Source organism: Polypterus senegalus, chromosome 10, assembly GCF_016835505.1.
Source record: "Polypterus senegalus isolate Bchr_013 chromosome 10, ASM1683550v1, whole genome shotgun sequence".
Taxonomy (NCBI): Eukaryota; Metazoa; Chordata; class Cladistia; order Polypteriformes; family Polypteridae; genus Polypterus; species Polypterus senegalus.
Genome location: NC_053163.1, coordinates 167,931,464 through 167,947,052, shown reverse-complemented (window position 1 = coordinate 167,947,052; position 15,589 = coordinate 167,931,464). Strand labels below are relative to the sequence as shown.

Genomic DNA, 15,589 nt, shown 5'->3' with positions numbered 1-15,589 from the left:
GTGGAACGGACTCGACTACACTCCAGTTCAGGTGACACAGTTCCTGCTTTGGACGTCCATCCTTTGACATTCCAGCTGAGTCAATAGAACACCTTCTGTTATGCGGTTTAAAAGTACAACAAATTGCAGATCTATATGGTGTATCAGAGAAGACGATCACAAGACGAATGAGCCAGTTTGATATACGGTAAGCTGCAACGGCTGTATTAGTTTAGGTACTTTGACATGGAATGCCCAAAGCAGCTCCACCTAATATTTTGAACTGAACAACTTTACCACTGATCAGAGCTGTGCAGTTGTTTGAAAAAGTAGCTGCGAATATGCAACTGACTTTCTACTCGTAAAACATGGGTCAAATACTCAGTTCTAAAAGGGCCAACATTGTAATTTCTTCCTATAAATCTTCAATTCTCTCTCTGAAATACGTAATATCTTCGGCAGAATCCATTTCATCGGCAGTAGTAAGCATTTTTCTAATTAATTCTTGTGCTATCGATTCACCAATCAGTAACTAGAGGGCGTGTTAGAGCCCACCCTCTCAACTTTGACGAGTGAAAGTGACAGTTTTATTTCAAGCCGTATTTCATGACGGTTTGCAGGAATGTTACGGACAAAATGAAATAAATAAATAAGCAACGAAAAACATATTTCGTGACACATGTATTTATTTATGCTCTCATTTCATGACATATTTATTTATTAAGGCTGTAATTTCATGACACATTTATTTATTTATACTCACATTTCACAGTACTTTTATTTATTTACGCATTTATTTATTTATTTCATTTTGTCCGAAATATTCCTCCATAGTTAATCAGGAAGCACATGGAGTGCAGTATAAAGGAGCCCACCTCCGTCCACTCGGGGAGCCAGAGTTGGGTGGAAGAGGATGGAGCTTGCGAGGAATGGAGCAGAGGCGGCAATAGAGACAGAAGAAGTGAAAGGCCTAAGTTTATTGTGGTGGTTGGTGCCCTGTGCGTGTACAGAGGAAAGAAAATAAAAAGCGTGTATGTTTTAGACATGTGCCTGGCTGTGTCCGGGCATCTCTCACAGTACTGTTTTGTTTACTGCTGCCCAATGTTTGTAACTTCTTTAATATAAAAAGGCCACAACAGCATGACTACCGCCTTTAAAATCCAAACTTGAACAGGTTAAGGTGCTAAAAGGAAGCCTGATGATTCCCATTGGCAGTGATGAAGTGCCTTGTATCTCGTATGTTGTGCGATTTCCTTAGCGTTTAGAACGGAGCGTCACTTGGGCTGTAAAAACAATGTTAAAAGCGTTAGTCCCAATTATCACTAAGGCAGCAGTACAGACACATCTCGCATAAGACCAGAGGGTTACTTGGGCTGTAAACGTGCCAACAGCGTTAGTATCAAGTGTTACTCGGACAACAGTGTAGGCATGTCTTGTGTGCCTTACCTCATAATGGTGTCTCGTAAGAAACGCCTCTCAGCAGCAGTGATGAGGCAGTGAAATTGAAAGGGATTGTGGTGGCGCTCACGTCACTCGCACATGTGCAGTTTATTTTTTTGTATCATTGTTATACTTTGTATACTTCTGACTTTGTACTTTTAGTGTTTTGCATGTTTTACAGTAGAAAGATATTTAATAAAAATGTCATTTGTCAAGTCAAAAAATGAAACGCTAAGGAGGCTACCCAACATAGTAAATTACAAATATAAAAGAGTTGGAGTCGGTGGTGTGTTACGTAGACGAGTCAGGAGTCCCAGGGGCTGTGTACCAACTCCATAGCCCCTGACCCCCACAGGCCTATTTGGGCCGTGTTTGTAGCTACGCAATACTGCAAAGCAATCTATTTAATGTAGTCTACTCATGCATGTAATTGTATTTTGTGATCGCTTTTATTTTTAAGTATAACTCATTCTTACAAAAATTTTTAACAACAAAAAGTGATAACTTATGACTCCTTAGTTTCACTAAAAAATGTCAAATGCTATAAATGTCAAAGGACGTAGTTCATGAAATCCCTTCATGTGTGATAATGTTACGCCACACCTACACTTTCTGACTTTTTCTGTTTCTGATTTGTCCAGATATAAAATTTATTCTGTAAAAAAACAAATTCAGCAAACATTCATATGCCTTCTAGGCTTGTGTGGTCTACTGATACTGAGAAAGTACAGAAAAACCTACATTTACATTTTTACAATGGTACGGTACCAGCATGTCTGGATTTTGGTCACCAGAAGTAAATGTCAGCTTTTCTCAATCCTTCGCAACCCCCCCTTCCCTTGACACTCACTATTGGAGTTGTGGAAAAGTGTCAGTTTCATAGACTTTTTGAAACAAAATGACACACTTGGACACTGTGGAAGGTGAGACGCAGGACACACAGAGACCCCAAAACACACACTATTTGTTTTCCTTCTTCAGCACAATACACACAGTGCATAAAGCACCACAAATAGCCCGCAATCCTTTCTTTTCTCTTCGCTGTCTTCACCACCTCCGCTCCTCTCCATGCAAGCTCTGTCCTCTAGCTCTCGACTCCAGCTTGACCAATGGAGTGAGGCGGCCTCTTTCATAACACCCCGTTATCTGCTCCAGGTGTTTCATGACGCTTTTCCAACAGCATTTCCAGGGGTGGCTGAAGTGCTGCAATCTCTATACAACAACAACAACATTTATTTCTTAAGCACATTTTCATACAAATGTAGCTCAAAGTGCTTTACATGATGAAGAAAGAAAAAATAAGACAAAGTAAGATTTTAAAATAAGACAACATTAATTAACATAGAATAAGAGTAAGGTCCGATGGTCAGGGAGGACATCCAACCATCCATTTTCCAACCCGCTAATTCTGAACACAGGGTCACGGGGGGGTCTGCTGGAGCCAATCCCAGCCAGCACAGGGCACAAGGCAGGAACCAATCTCGGGCAGGGTGCCAACCCACCGCAGGGCACGCACAAACACAGCCCCACACCAAGCACACACTAGGGCCAATTTAGAATCGCCAATTCATCTAACCTGCATGTCTTTGGACTGTGGGAGGAAACCCACGCAGACACGGGGAGAACATGCAAACTCCATGCAGGGGGGACCCAGGAAGTGAAGGTCAGGGAGGGCAGAAAAAACTAAAAAAACTCCAGACGGCCGGGGAAAAGAAAATAATAAAATCTGCAGGGGTTCCAGACCATGAGACCACCCAGCCCCCTCTGGGCATTCTACCTAACATAAATGAAACAGTCCTCTTTGTCTTTGGGGTTCTGTTGGAAGGACTTTATGATGATGATGATGGTCATGTAGACTTCTGGCTTTTAATCCATCAATGTAGAGACATCATGGTGCTTTGATTAGGTGGTGGTGGCGCAGATCTCCACCACACACAACCGGGAAAAAGAAACAGAAGAGAGAGTAGGGTTTAGTACAGAATTTAGAGCCACCATGAATAGATATGATAGATAATTGAAAATACAGAGTATCAGGATTAAATTAAAATGAAGTTATGAGAAGGCCATGTTAAAGTAATGTGTTTTCAGCAGTTTTTTTTAAAGTGCTCCACCGTATTAGCCTGGCGAATACCTATTAGCAGGCTATTCCAGATTTTGGGTGCATAACAGCAGAAGGCTGCCTCACCACTTCTTTAAAGTTTATAATCCTCCAGGCACCCCCTGGCGGTGGCCATGGGCCCCCATGTGAACTAGGGCGGCTGCCCTCTCGTGCCCAAGGGAGGTATTGTCTCTCTCTCTCCTGGCCCTTCCAGGAGTCCCTGGTGGTTAGGGTCCCCACCCATCTGCCACAACACCATGGGGACTTTAAGGGGGATCCATCACTCGCATTGCTTCGGCACAGTCAGGAAGTGATGTGTAGTGGTGCCACAGTGGTGCGTCACGTCAGGGAGGCCAGAGTACACGGTGGTGTTTAGGAGTCATCTGTTATTTGGCTCCGAAAGCTGATATCGGTACCAAACTCCACATTTTAGTGCTCGCCCAACACTAAGGCCTACTTGCATTATTCAGATGGCGTTTGTGAGATTAATAAATTCATCTGTCATAGTCAACTGCTGAATCGTTCAAAAAATAATCTTTAGTAGCGGCCTGACTTTGTCATCTAGTGTTGGTGTTGTACTGCCGTCACAAGTTTGTGGGAGATGTACACAAATGCGCAGTGGACGCATGATCTGCCTGCACCAAATGCTGCTGCCAGGTCTCGAATGAGCAAATGCTGTCAACGTAACTCTTGATTACAGTGTTGTCAAAAGACAGCCTTACAAATAATATACTGAGTATTAGAGGGGGCCGTTCAAGTTTGGTGCCCACTGAGCAAATGATTGCAGTCAGCAAAGCGCTTGTGTCCACCTCATGCCCTGATTTTTGCCTCCCTGTAGATGTTTGCCAGTGAAAACAAAGGTGGGTTGCTGTAGTGTAGACCGCCGCTTCACATGTTTTGTGCACAGAATGCATTGTGGCCTCTGCTACACACACCTAACAGAGGGAGAGGGGCTATACCCTGGTCTAAGAATGATGCCTGTGCCATTTTACTGTAGATATGGCAGTATAAGAATGAGCAGTAGCAGCCATGGCAAGAGAAAATGCAGGCGTCTTTATATAGGATGAGCCATAAAGAAGTACCATATTTCAAACATTTATTCTATAAAAACCCTACAAGGTAAAATAAATTTCATTATTTAAATTTGATCAAGAAAAAGATGGCTTCAAGGTGGTGGCCGTCATTAATGATTAATTCTTTGAGACGATTTCTGCCATTTCATGGGGAATAGCGGCGATTTCGTGGTGAATGGCGTCCTTGAGGGCTCGTCGGTGTGTGGATACCTTCGACTTGAGATAGTAGCCCCACAAGAAGAAATCACATGGAGCAAGATCAGGCGAACGTGATTGCCACCTGACATTGCCGCTCAGGGAGATCAGCTTCCCTGGAAACATCACCCATGAAACTTGATGGATCTCCGCGCTGTTTGAGCTGTCGCTCCATCCTGTTGACACCAGGCATCCACCACATCCATTTCTTCCAGTTGTCTAGCATTTCAATGTAACGTTCTGAAGTGATGGAGACTGTTGCTTCCCCCTCCTCAAAAAAGTAAGGGTCTACCATGGCAAATTCTGCAACAGCGCACCAAACTATAACACGCGTGCGCACTGTACAGGGGTCTCTGAAGTTCATGAGGGTTGGTTTTGGGGGAAAGTTTTGTTTGTTTATGCAACCATTCAAATGGAAATGTTCTTCATCGCTGATATCACATGACGATGGCATCTCAATGAAGGGTTTGCAGAATGTTGGCACACAACTCTCTACGGTTCTCCCAGTCTCTCTCTTTCCTTTTTGTATGGATGGAAGTTAAGGTCCTCGTGGAAAAGAAGACATGTTGGAAATGCCTGAGGCAGAAGTGCGCTGAACATCTAGGAGACTGCAAAATCGTTTCCCTTGCAGCTTGGCTGTTTTCAGGCATTCGAGGACGGCCTGGAGATTTTCTGTTCAACGTTGTACCCGTCTGTTTAAATTTAGCCACCCACGGAAGAATTGTTTTCCGATTTGAGACGTCACGGTTAGGAGGAATGCTGAAGTTCGTTCAGGATGCGTGTTGCGTAGTGGCGATGGACTTGTTGTTTTTGAAGAACGCTTCGACAGTGAAAGCATGGTGCGCATTTTGGCTCACCCTGTACTTCAGTGACCTGTCCAAGGATCGTAGCATCTCAAGCAGGGGTCACAATGCAGTCCTAGATTGCAGGCCTTAAGGTTGGCGCCGCCAGCTCGGTTCAGGTTTCTGTTTCTTTCTGCTGTAGATTTCTAATTTGTGCTGCACTCCTACACCAGGTTTAGCTACAGTGCTGCATTATGGGTTTCAGGCAGTGATTGTGCTTTAATTTGTAGTGAATGAAGTTCTTGCTTGGCGCTCTGTTTAATCTCTAGTGGTATTAACAGTATAGAAGTGTGCTACCAGCCCCTGAAGATCATCTGATGTAGAGGAAATAATTTGTTATTAAAAGCTAAAAATAGGGTTGTCTCTTGGAGCAACTAGGGGACAGACAATTAAATTGCGTGTCTTTAACGGCGCTCTGTGTTTTCCATAGCTAATTCTTGTCACTCCTTCAAATCTGTAGCTCAAAAAGAGCCTTATTCCTTGGGCATCTGTCATTCACTCAATTGCTAAAGCTAAGTCAAGGGATAAAATGTCATGAATTGCTGCTGCTTTAACATTCCCTCTAGTATTGATCTGAAAGTAGCTGATTGCAGTTGTTGGCCAGATGAGTGCCACATAGAATTTAATGTCACCTTATGTATTCAGTAGCACAATCCGACGCAACTGACTTGGATGTGACAGGGGTTTAAGGATGAGAGCTCTTAATGGCTGACAGATGGTTAATGGGGGCGATGTTAATGGCCTGGTTAGTTGGTGTGTAATTGGGACTGATCCGCAAGAGGCTGCAAATTTCAAGGACATGTTTACCGTTTGCATATTCCTGTCACTTCTGCTGGATTACTTAAGGCGCCTAAAGAATTAACTAGTAGCTGCTGATGCAGTGGCACATGAGGTCCAGGCTTAAATCAAATCATTTAAATCCAATTCTGGTCGTGTTCTGACATTATGGGACTCGATGATAGTGTGTTTGTTTTTTTTTTTTTTTTTTTTTTTGTAGTTCTTTATGAGGCTTGATTTCTATTTAATTCCTCGACACGCATGTCCTTTAGTCCTTGCTGCTTTGTCGTAGCAAACCACCTCCATTTTACTTGTGAAGAAGCACGTTACACTCCCGGTCACCCGTTTTCACCAGTTTGATTCACCATAGTGAGGTTTCTGATGCTTAGTGTCATTCAGTGGCTTCCATTGTCAATGCCTTAACACTCCCAGTTGTCTTGTTTCTCCAGCGTCACCCACCATTGTGATGTTGTATGGATGCTTAGTGTCATTCCTTGGCTTGCATTTTCAATGCTCATCATCGATGGCCTTTTATATTCTATAATAAGAGAACCTTGAGTGCATATTTATAGTCATTGTTGTCCTGTGTAGATTACTTTTATGGGCTAAATTCCACCTTCTGGCACCACGGCTAGTAAGAAAACATACAATACCTTGAAGCTTACAGAAGTTGCTTACTATCTGCTGTTGAACTGAGGTTACTCACTTAATAATAAAGTACAGATTGGAAACATAAAGTGCCTGGTTATAAACAGGGCTGTGGAGTCGGTAGATAAATGCTCCGACTCGGACTCCTCAGTTTTTAAATCTTCCGACTCCCCGACTTCGACTCCTCTGTATGTATATACTATGCTAATGTATTTTCTACATCCGTTGAAGGAAAGGAAGGCAACATACATGTCATTTCACCACAGAACTACTGGCTAGGAAGCCAACACTCTACTATAATGCCAAATTAAAGACAAACGCGATTGGCGGCCGCAGATTGCGGGTGTCCACATGGACGGGCAGATCCAGCTTGCCGAAAATCTCGACCACCGCCCCCATCCAAAGTAATGTGATGCCTCGGTCTGCTGCAGTGGCTTTCTCCTCTGTCAGACAGCCGGAAGTTTAGTGTATTGTGTCACTCACTGGCCAGCTGATCAGCAGAACGAGCCTCTGCTGGAGACAGGTAGGGAGATCTGTGTTCTCGGCTCCTTCGGCCCCCTTCACTAGCGCATAGCGAAGGGGGGCCAACGGAGCTGAGAACACACCAGATGATTTTTCAGGCGTTTGACGTGATGACTCGTTGAACGGCCGAAAAATCAGCAGTGCATCTGTAAATGTATGGGGGACTTTAGGCTAGGTTCACAGTTCCCTGTAACAGTGGAACACGACACAATGGAAAGCGGTGCCGCACCTTACCTGTGCATTACATCCCATATAGGGACGCATACAGTCAATGAAAAGCATGCTTCATGGTTACTTGACATGTTCGTTTTGTGGTCACATTATGCACTGCATGCATTGGGCTTTATTCTTACAGCAGAGAAGTAGTTCATTATGAGTGTTTGTGAACTGGGACATTTCAACTTACTTTTTTAATTCCCATTTAAATTTAGTAGGAGTCAGAGTCGGTTAACTTTTTGCCGTCTCCGACTCCAGGTACCCAAAATTGTCTCCGACTCCTCGACTCCGACTCCACAGCCCTGGTTATAAACCTTTCGAACAATTGTGACCACTCATCATCCCAATGAGGTGGTCCATCCTAGTCACTTAAATTGTCTGAAATAAAATCAAGTTGAGATTTGAAGGTCCCTAAAGTTCTACTTTCCACCCCACTCCTTCATAGTAATTCATCCTATGTGTCTGTGTTTCTTTGTGCGAAGAAAAACTTTCTAACATTTGTTCAAATCTGGTCCTTAAATTCTACTAAATGAACTTGGGGACGTACAGTAAAACCCTGGATTGTGAGTAACTTGGTCTGTGAGTGTTTTGCAAGACAAGCTGAAATTTGTAATAAATTTTAACTTGATAAACGAACGAGGTCTTGCAATACGAGTAGTGCATATGCACTTTGTCTGCTGAGCGTCATGTGGGGATTGTGGGTAATCGTCTTCCTTGCTTGGTCCCGGTGGTTGTGCCTCACTCATAGTCAACATCCGTACGAGCGTATACTGTTTAATATAGCATGGTGACCACGTGTGTGTTCTGTAACGTGTGAGTTTCTGAGTCTCAGTTCTTTAGCAACACCAGCTTTATTCAGCGTGAAACAGTAAGAGCACGGTTATTGTAGCGGGATCTACGGCTCTCCGTTACAGAGACAGGGCAATCAGGCAGGGTCGTGAGCAGGTTAGTGGCTAAATGATACTGTGCTCTTGCATTTCTAATGTTCCTTGCATCACCCATCGACAGTGGGCGCTTATAGCTTGACCACGATGTTTTCTGATTCACTTTTACAGTGAACTGTTACAGCGCTGGGAGCCTGCGATTGCTTGCTTCAGGACACTCTTCTGTGTGTCGTCCCATGGCTGACATCGATCCCAAAACAGTTTAGAAACCTTACAGTGCAGAAAGCATTATTTTTATTTTGTGTCCAAATGTAGTGACTCTTCAAGCAAAAGCAACTGTCATTGGATAGGCTCCTTGTTAAAGTCGCAAAAAAAGAAGATTCCAGTGAGCCACCAGATAGCAGGGATTCCGAATGTTAGTGAAAGTCATCCTACACAATAACACTCTTCCTCTTCCTCGTCTCCTTCACACCAGCCGTGATTCTTTTCAAAGTTAAAGTGCGGGTTCATTTGTTTTACGTATCTTTATATTTTGTATTAATCATTTTTATATAAATATTTGTGGGTTGTGAAACGAATTATCTGAGTTTCCATTATTTCTTATGGGGAAATTTGCTTTGATATACGAGTGCTTTGGATTACAAGCACATTTCCAGAACAAATTATGCTCACAAACCGAGGTTCCACTGTAGTTGGAAATTTATTTTAAATTAATAGAAAGGGATTCACTATATTAATTTCCTTTGTAATTTTAAGTATTTCCATCATGCCACGTCATAATCACCGTTTGCTTAAAATGGAAAGGGTCATCACTGGACAGTGTATTGGCCTTTTAGTGTTTAGTGCAGTTCAAGTTCCTTTGGTTAACCTCCATTTTTTATTTGCTCGTATACAAAGTACAAGGAAAATATTGGAATCCTGCAAAAATTCCATTTTGAGATTTTGATGAATCTCGATGATTTAGCCCTCCCTGAGTCCGAAAATAACATTTGTGAAATTTTATGTGTAGGTTTGTGTAAACATGATAACTTAAGTACATTTTAACTTGGGTCAACCAAATTTTGCATACAAGTATTAGGTACAAATGTAGATTTCTGTCAACCTTTGGGCTATTTCTTCTAACTGGAAGTGGTGCTTTACCTTTTTTTTCATGCAGCTGCAGAGTCAGATTTATTCAACTTTAATAAGTGTTCAATATATTATTAATTTGAGTTTGTTGATGGTTCTTTTAATGTACATAATCTCTCTCTCTCTAAAACATCTGTCTATATGAATGTCTGTCCACTTTTCACAGGAGAACTACTTCATGGATTTAGCTACGTTTTTTTTTTTTTCCCTAGAATTTGCTTGAACATACCGGTTGATTTTGCGACTTTTTTCATCACACCAAGAATCATAGTTCACTTGCAGGAGCAATATATTTGAGACAGAGGCTGTGGGCCGAGGGGAGGGGGAAGCGTGACGTAAGGAATGGGGAGCCAAGTAGAGCACTCAATGTCCTGTTTCATTACTCACATTATCTTACGGTTTACTCCACAAATGACCATCCCCATATCGGAGTATACCAGAAGGTCTAGGGGAGAGCACTCCCATGTGTTTGTTTTTTTTTACTGTAAATTTGTTTTAATGCGTTCCTTCTTTCCCCACAGCCTGACAGAGGAGCCAAGCGGCCCCGAGATGAGGATGTGGAAGACGAGCCCAGAGGGAGACATCGTTTACCTGGAGTGCGGGATTTAAGTAGGCATGTAGACAGGACTGAACAAAACAAAGATGATTCTGGAGGAGACAAAAAGGCTTTTGAGAAGCTCATGGACAATGACGAAGAGCGTGAGGTAAGTGGCAGCAGCCTACATTTAATGTTTAACTTTCTGAGCTCGCTTTCGGGAGGTGACTGAAATGGGAAAGGATTGGTGAGGAGTAACTGTTAAACAGGTTTGTGAGCGACTTCAGAAGCCTTCTTGCAAGGTGTTGGAAAAGTGTAAGAAAATGGCAAAGTTTGATCTTGAGTGCTCGTCCACATCCATGGGATGCTTGGGCTGCTTTGGCCAACCTCAAGGCTATGTGTGGTTTAGTCTTCCTTTTCAATCTGACCTGTAAAGTCATAGGTCAGGTTTGGGAGCAGGCACTGGTACAGCGCGTTGCTGCAACAACCACTCAACAAAACAGCTCGGGATCCTGGTTGGCAACCCCCCAGGCAGACATGCGGTCCAGTCCCACCCTCTGCAAATGACCATCTATCTGCCAAGTGATGCATGGCTGTCCCCTGGGCCTGGTCCAGCCACTCAGGCCCTCAACAATGGGGATTTTGCAAGCTGGATCACCCTCAGTGAATCATGCCACATGGCCATAGTGCTGTAACTGACGCTCCCTCACAATGCATATGGCATATTATTTAATCAAATAAAACATTTGCTCAAGAAAAAGGCTGTAGTGATTGTGGGCAATTGAAACTTTCCAAACATTGGGAATACAAAAGAGGAATCTACAATATTGCTGATTCCAAATGAGTTTCCTCATCCACTTTGTCTAAATCCCAACATGTGGTAACGCCTTTCTAGATCTCATCTTATCAAACAATAAAGACAAAGTGTTAAAAACAGAAGTTATTGATACTTTTAAGCAGCCGTGATCACAGCATGGTCAAATTCACACATGTTTACCAATGCAAAGAGTTGTAATTTGTGGAAAGCAGACTTTATGGCGATGAAGTATCTAGTAAACACAGAATGTGTATAAGTAATAAATATTATCTCGGCAACTATAAATGATAGCTGGTGTCACTTCAGAGGCCTTCTGATCCAATGCTCAAAATAAAGAATAAATCAGCCAAAATCCCAGATGGGCCTAAAATGGCGAAAGACTAACAAAGTGTAATTAGCATTACCTCACTACTACCACATTGACTTGTCATGCCAAGTTGAAAGAATCCCATCCCATCTGTTTTAAGTCGGTGGGCAACTGATGTTTTATACTATTTGAAATTAAAAACCATCACTTTGTCACTTACAGGATCTGTTCAAAACCTTTGTACAATATAGCAGGTTCTAATCAATAACAATTTAGAATAAGCATCTATATTGGGGATAATGATACTTCCTTGCTGCTTTTAAAGATTTGCTCTGGTGGTTGGCTCTCCTCTCTTTCTTTTGCATGGGGTTGCATTTTGGTTTGTTTAGTTTGACTTGATTGTATGGAACGTAAGTTGCTTTAAATAAAATCAATACAAATAAAAAAAACAAAATGGGCAAATAAGGACATTATTAAAAAGTTACAACTGAAAAGGTCACTGTTCAAGATTTAAAAAAAAAAAAAAGCCAACTAATTCGTACTTGGAGGGAATACCAAGCACAGCAGCAAGAGGTCAAAAAGAGCATTCAGAAGGTGTATGTCAATTTTCGGCCTCAACTGTATTATCAGTCTGAGTTCCGTGCACTTGTTTCCTTCACCTCCCTGTCTGTCTTGTACATTTTTATGATTATCCTGCATCACTCTTAACTAATTTTTGTTAACATTCACTCTAATTGGATTGCTTTAGTTGCCTTCAAAGTTCCCACAAAGGCACTATTCGCGATGTGTGTGGTAACTAACGGTGCCTCTCCTGTTCATCTCCCCATCTTACACGCTCATTTGTCTTACAGCACACCACACTCTACTGGTTATTTGTCAGTCGGTAGTACTAGTATTTTGTTTGTTGGTTTACAGCAATCAGGAGTTGGCCACTGGAATATGAACTTGAACAGACTTCTATAGAAGTGTCTAGAAATTAAAGGTCTTCTGTGTGTTTAATTGGATTGCTTGTTTCTGCTTTGTAACAGGGAGAGCCACTGGATGAAAGTTCTATCAAGAAGATGATTTTGACATTTGAGAAGAGATCGTATAAAAACCAGGAACTACGCATTAAGTTTCCTGACAATCCTGAAAAGTACGTACAAAGAAGGTGGTGTCTTGGGAGGGTAAAATCTTGGCAGCATTTTAACAGAGTATAGACAACAACTGCTATGAACACAACTGACAGAATGTGTATCGCATTATTTAGTCGTTTGTTATGTTTAGACATGGCACTCCACAGGTCCTAGTTTAATTTTTGGAATTTTTGAGCACACCCCTGGGGCAAAGACGACTACTTCATTTGTCATTTTGTTGTTTCCAGGAATAGTGGCTAGAAAGTTTGTGTTTTTTTGCTGGCTGATCATTCTTCACCTCCAGTAAGTCTTACTGATTTCATTGTTGACAGCTCATTACACCGGGGGACCATTCCACCAGTAAACACACAAGATGCAAAGTGTTTTTTTTTTTTTTTTTCCTCATTTAAAAATGTCAAAATGGTCTGTTTGTTTATGGCCACCTTGAAGTATCAGTTTGCTTTTATTACAGATGGGCTTGAGCAGTCATAACTTTTAAGCGTCCACTCTTTTTAGTATAAAATGCTTAATGGAGATTTGCATTGTGCTTATTTTTTCTTTTGTGTCAGTTTCCAATGGAAAACGAACTACAGAACTGCTAAAATTCTCTTAAAATGTTGTGGATTACGTAGCCCATTCCTCATATTATCCTGATCATTACAAACTCTTATTCTCTGATTGGTCATAATTCACAAACAAAAACCATATTCTAATATAACGGACATAAGAGTCGCTTTCTGCGGCACGTGTAGTGTTGCTTACCTGTATGTGTTTAAATTATGCTTTGTGCAGTTTGAATGCTGCTTACATGCACACAAGGCCATTCATTTACTGGTCACTACAGTTCTGTGTTCAGTCTTGTGGCCGGCAGAATTGCCATCCCTTCAAGGATTTTTTTCCACTGATATGCACAGTCCCAGTATTATCAAACATCTACTGTACATCATATGCATTTTCGGTCATTTAAGTGTAGGCAAGGTGAAAACACTACTAAGGACAGTTTAACAATGCTGTTTTAAGTTGGGAACGTGGTGTGAACATAGGCCCAGTTTGTGGGCTATTTCATGCATCATTTTGACTTATGTTTTGGATGGTTACACTCATTCACAAAGCAATTTGTGCAACGTAAATGTTTTCTGTGTCAAAGCAGATTTGTCTTTGCTTACTGCACACTACCAGATATACACGTGTTAACTGTGCAGTAGCCACTTTAACATAAATTGACCGGGATTCCTTTGTTTGGACTGAGTGGTGGCTCTAAGGGTAGGGATCTGCACTGGCAATCGGAAGGTTGCCGGTTCGAATCCCATAAATGCCAAAAGGGACTCTGCTCTGTTGGGCCCTTGATCTGCAATTGCTGAGCGCTTTGAGTAGTGAGAAAAGCGCTATATAAATGTAAAGAATTATTATTTGTTGGTATTTGCACTTGTCTACTGAAACAGATTGGGACCCTGGCTAGCATCTATTGACCATGTACAGGTATAACTTGTTAAGGGGTGAATGTGTGCTCTTTAGACTAGGGCTGGGAAAATGTTCAGTTTTATGAGATACTTAAGAGAAAACACTATATGCAGAAGTCAATATCTTGGAGTTCAGTCATTTTGATTTTCCAGATGTTCTCCTGAATTAAATCCACAAATCTCCAATGTTCTTACTAATTGGTACAATGATGACTCCGCCCATGTTGCCTTTGAACGAGTATCAGAAAAAGGAAGAGTTTAGCTCTTAATCTCTTTGGAAATGGTTTGGTTTTACCCTGAAATGCCACTTCAAGCCGTACGCCATTTAAAGATAAAACACATTCAGGCACATGCAGTACCTTCAACTTGCCCTCCCTTCTCTCCCCCTATCATGGGTCCTTAGAATGTTTGCTGTCTGCTCACACACTGAGCAGAGGAACAAGGAGCAGAAGGAAGGAGATAACTGGTCAAATTACAAAACCCTCCTTGGTCTGCTTACCTTACTCCCTAAAAATACTCGTACATCGTCAGTGGAGCCCTGTCCATCTCGCAGCATCTCTGCTCTGTATTGAGTTGCCAAAGGAGGAAATAAAAATGGCAGCAGTCATAATTTTATGTACTGTAAGTCAATTATGGGGTAAACTACATTACTGGCCATTTTATTTTCATTTTGTGGTATTTTTGCAGGTGAATACAACTTTCTACATACAACAATGTAGAGGTTCCCAATGGGGTAAATTTAACCTACTCGTGGGGGATTCTGGTTTAAATTTGCTCAAGAAATCTGGAGACAAGAAGAAAATTTCAAATAGGCCTGTTTTGTGAAGGAGGATTATGTGCTTTTATTATTGTTGTTTGAACTTGGGTGTTAAAAACAGTATCTTAAAATTAATTTACCATTTACACTTCTACCGTAATAAAGCGATTGACAAACTCAAGTTATTGAACAAAACCGGGTGTGGGTAAATTTGCCTTTGAAAAGCTGCCACAGGGAGAAAAAGGTTGCAATAGTGGGCTTTCAATGTGTAGCTCGTTCATTTTACGTTAACGTTTTATGAATACATTATCCTGGTGAGATTATTGGAGGATATCAAATACACAGCCATGTGACTGTGTGAGCAGAGGTTAGTAATAGGATAGTAAAATATCAATTAAAGAAATAAAAATCTCTGATTTTTATAATGCCAGATTTTAATAGGGAGATGGTGCTTCGCTGTTCTTGGAGACTGAAAGTAAAGCTTTGCTTTGTAGTTGAAATTCAGAGGAGGGCAGTGATATTTCGATGGTAACGGAGCCGTTTCAAGGGCCCCTTTACAGGGTGGGTGTCAGGAGAAAAAAAAAAACTGAAGTGCCTGTCTATACTGTAAGGGAAGGAGGATTCACAAAACGTAAAGGCGCTAAATGCAAAATATTTGTTAACCAGTCACAAATACAGTACTATGCTTGTGAATGTTATTAAAAAAAAAAACCTCTGCAATGCAGATTGGTACAGACAAGGAAAAGCACATATATGTGAATACATAATTTGGAACCATTACGAGTGATTTAAATCC

General features: G+C 41.6%; 1 protein-coding gene across 1 annotated transcript in view; it reads left to right on the top strand.

Annotated features, from left to right (window-relative positions):
• ctnnbl1 (catenin, beta like 1) overlaps positions 1-15,589 on the top strand; it is a 115,142-nt gene that overhangs the window by 8,852 nt on the left and 90,701 nt on the right. The window contains exons 2-3 of the mRNA XM_039767354.1: positions 10,324-10,506; positions 12,490-12,596. Of these exons, the coding sequence (XP_039623288.1) occupies positions 10,324-10,506; positions 12,490-12,596 (290 nt within the window). The remainder of the gene's footprint in view (positions 1-10,323; positions 10,507-12,489; positions 12,597-15,589) is intronic.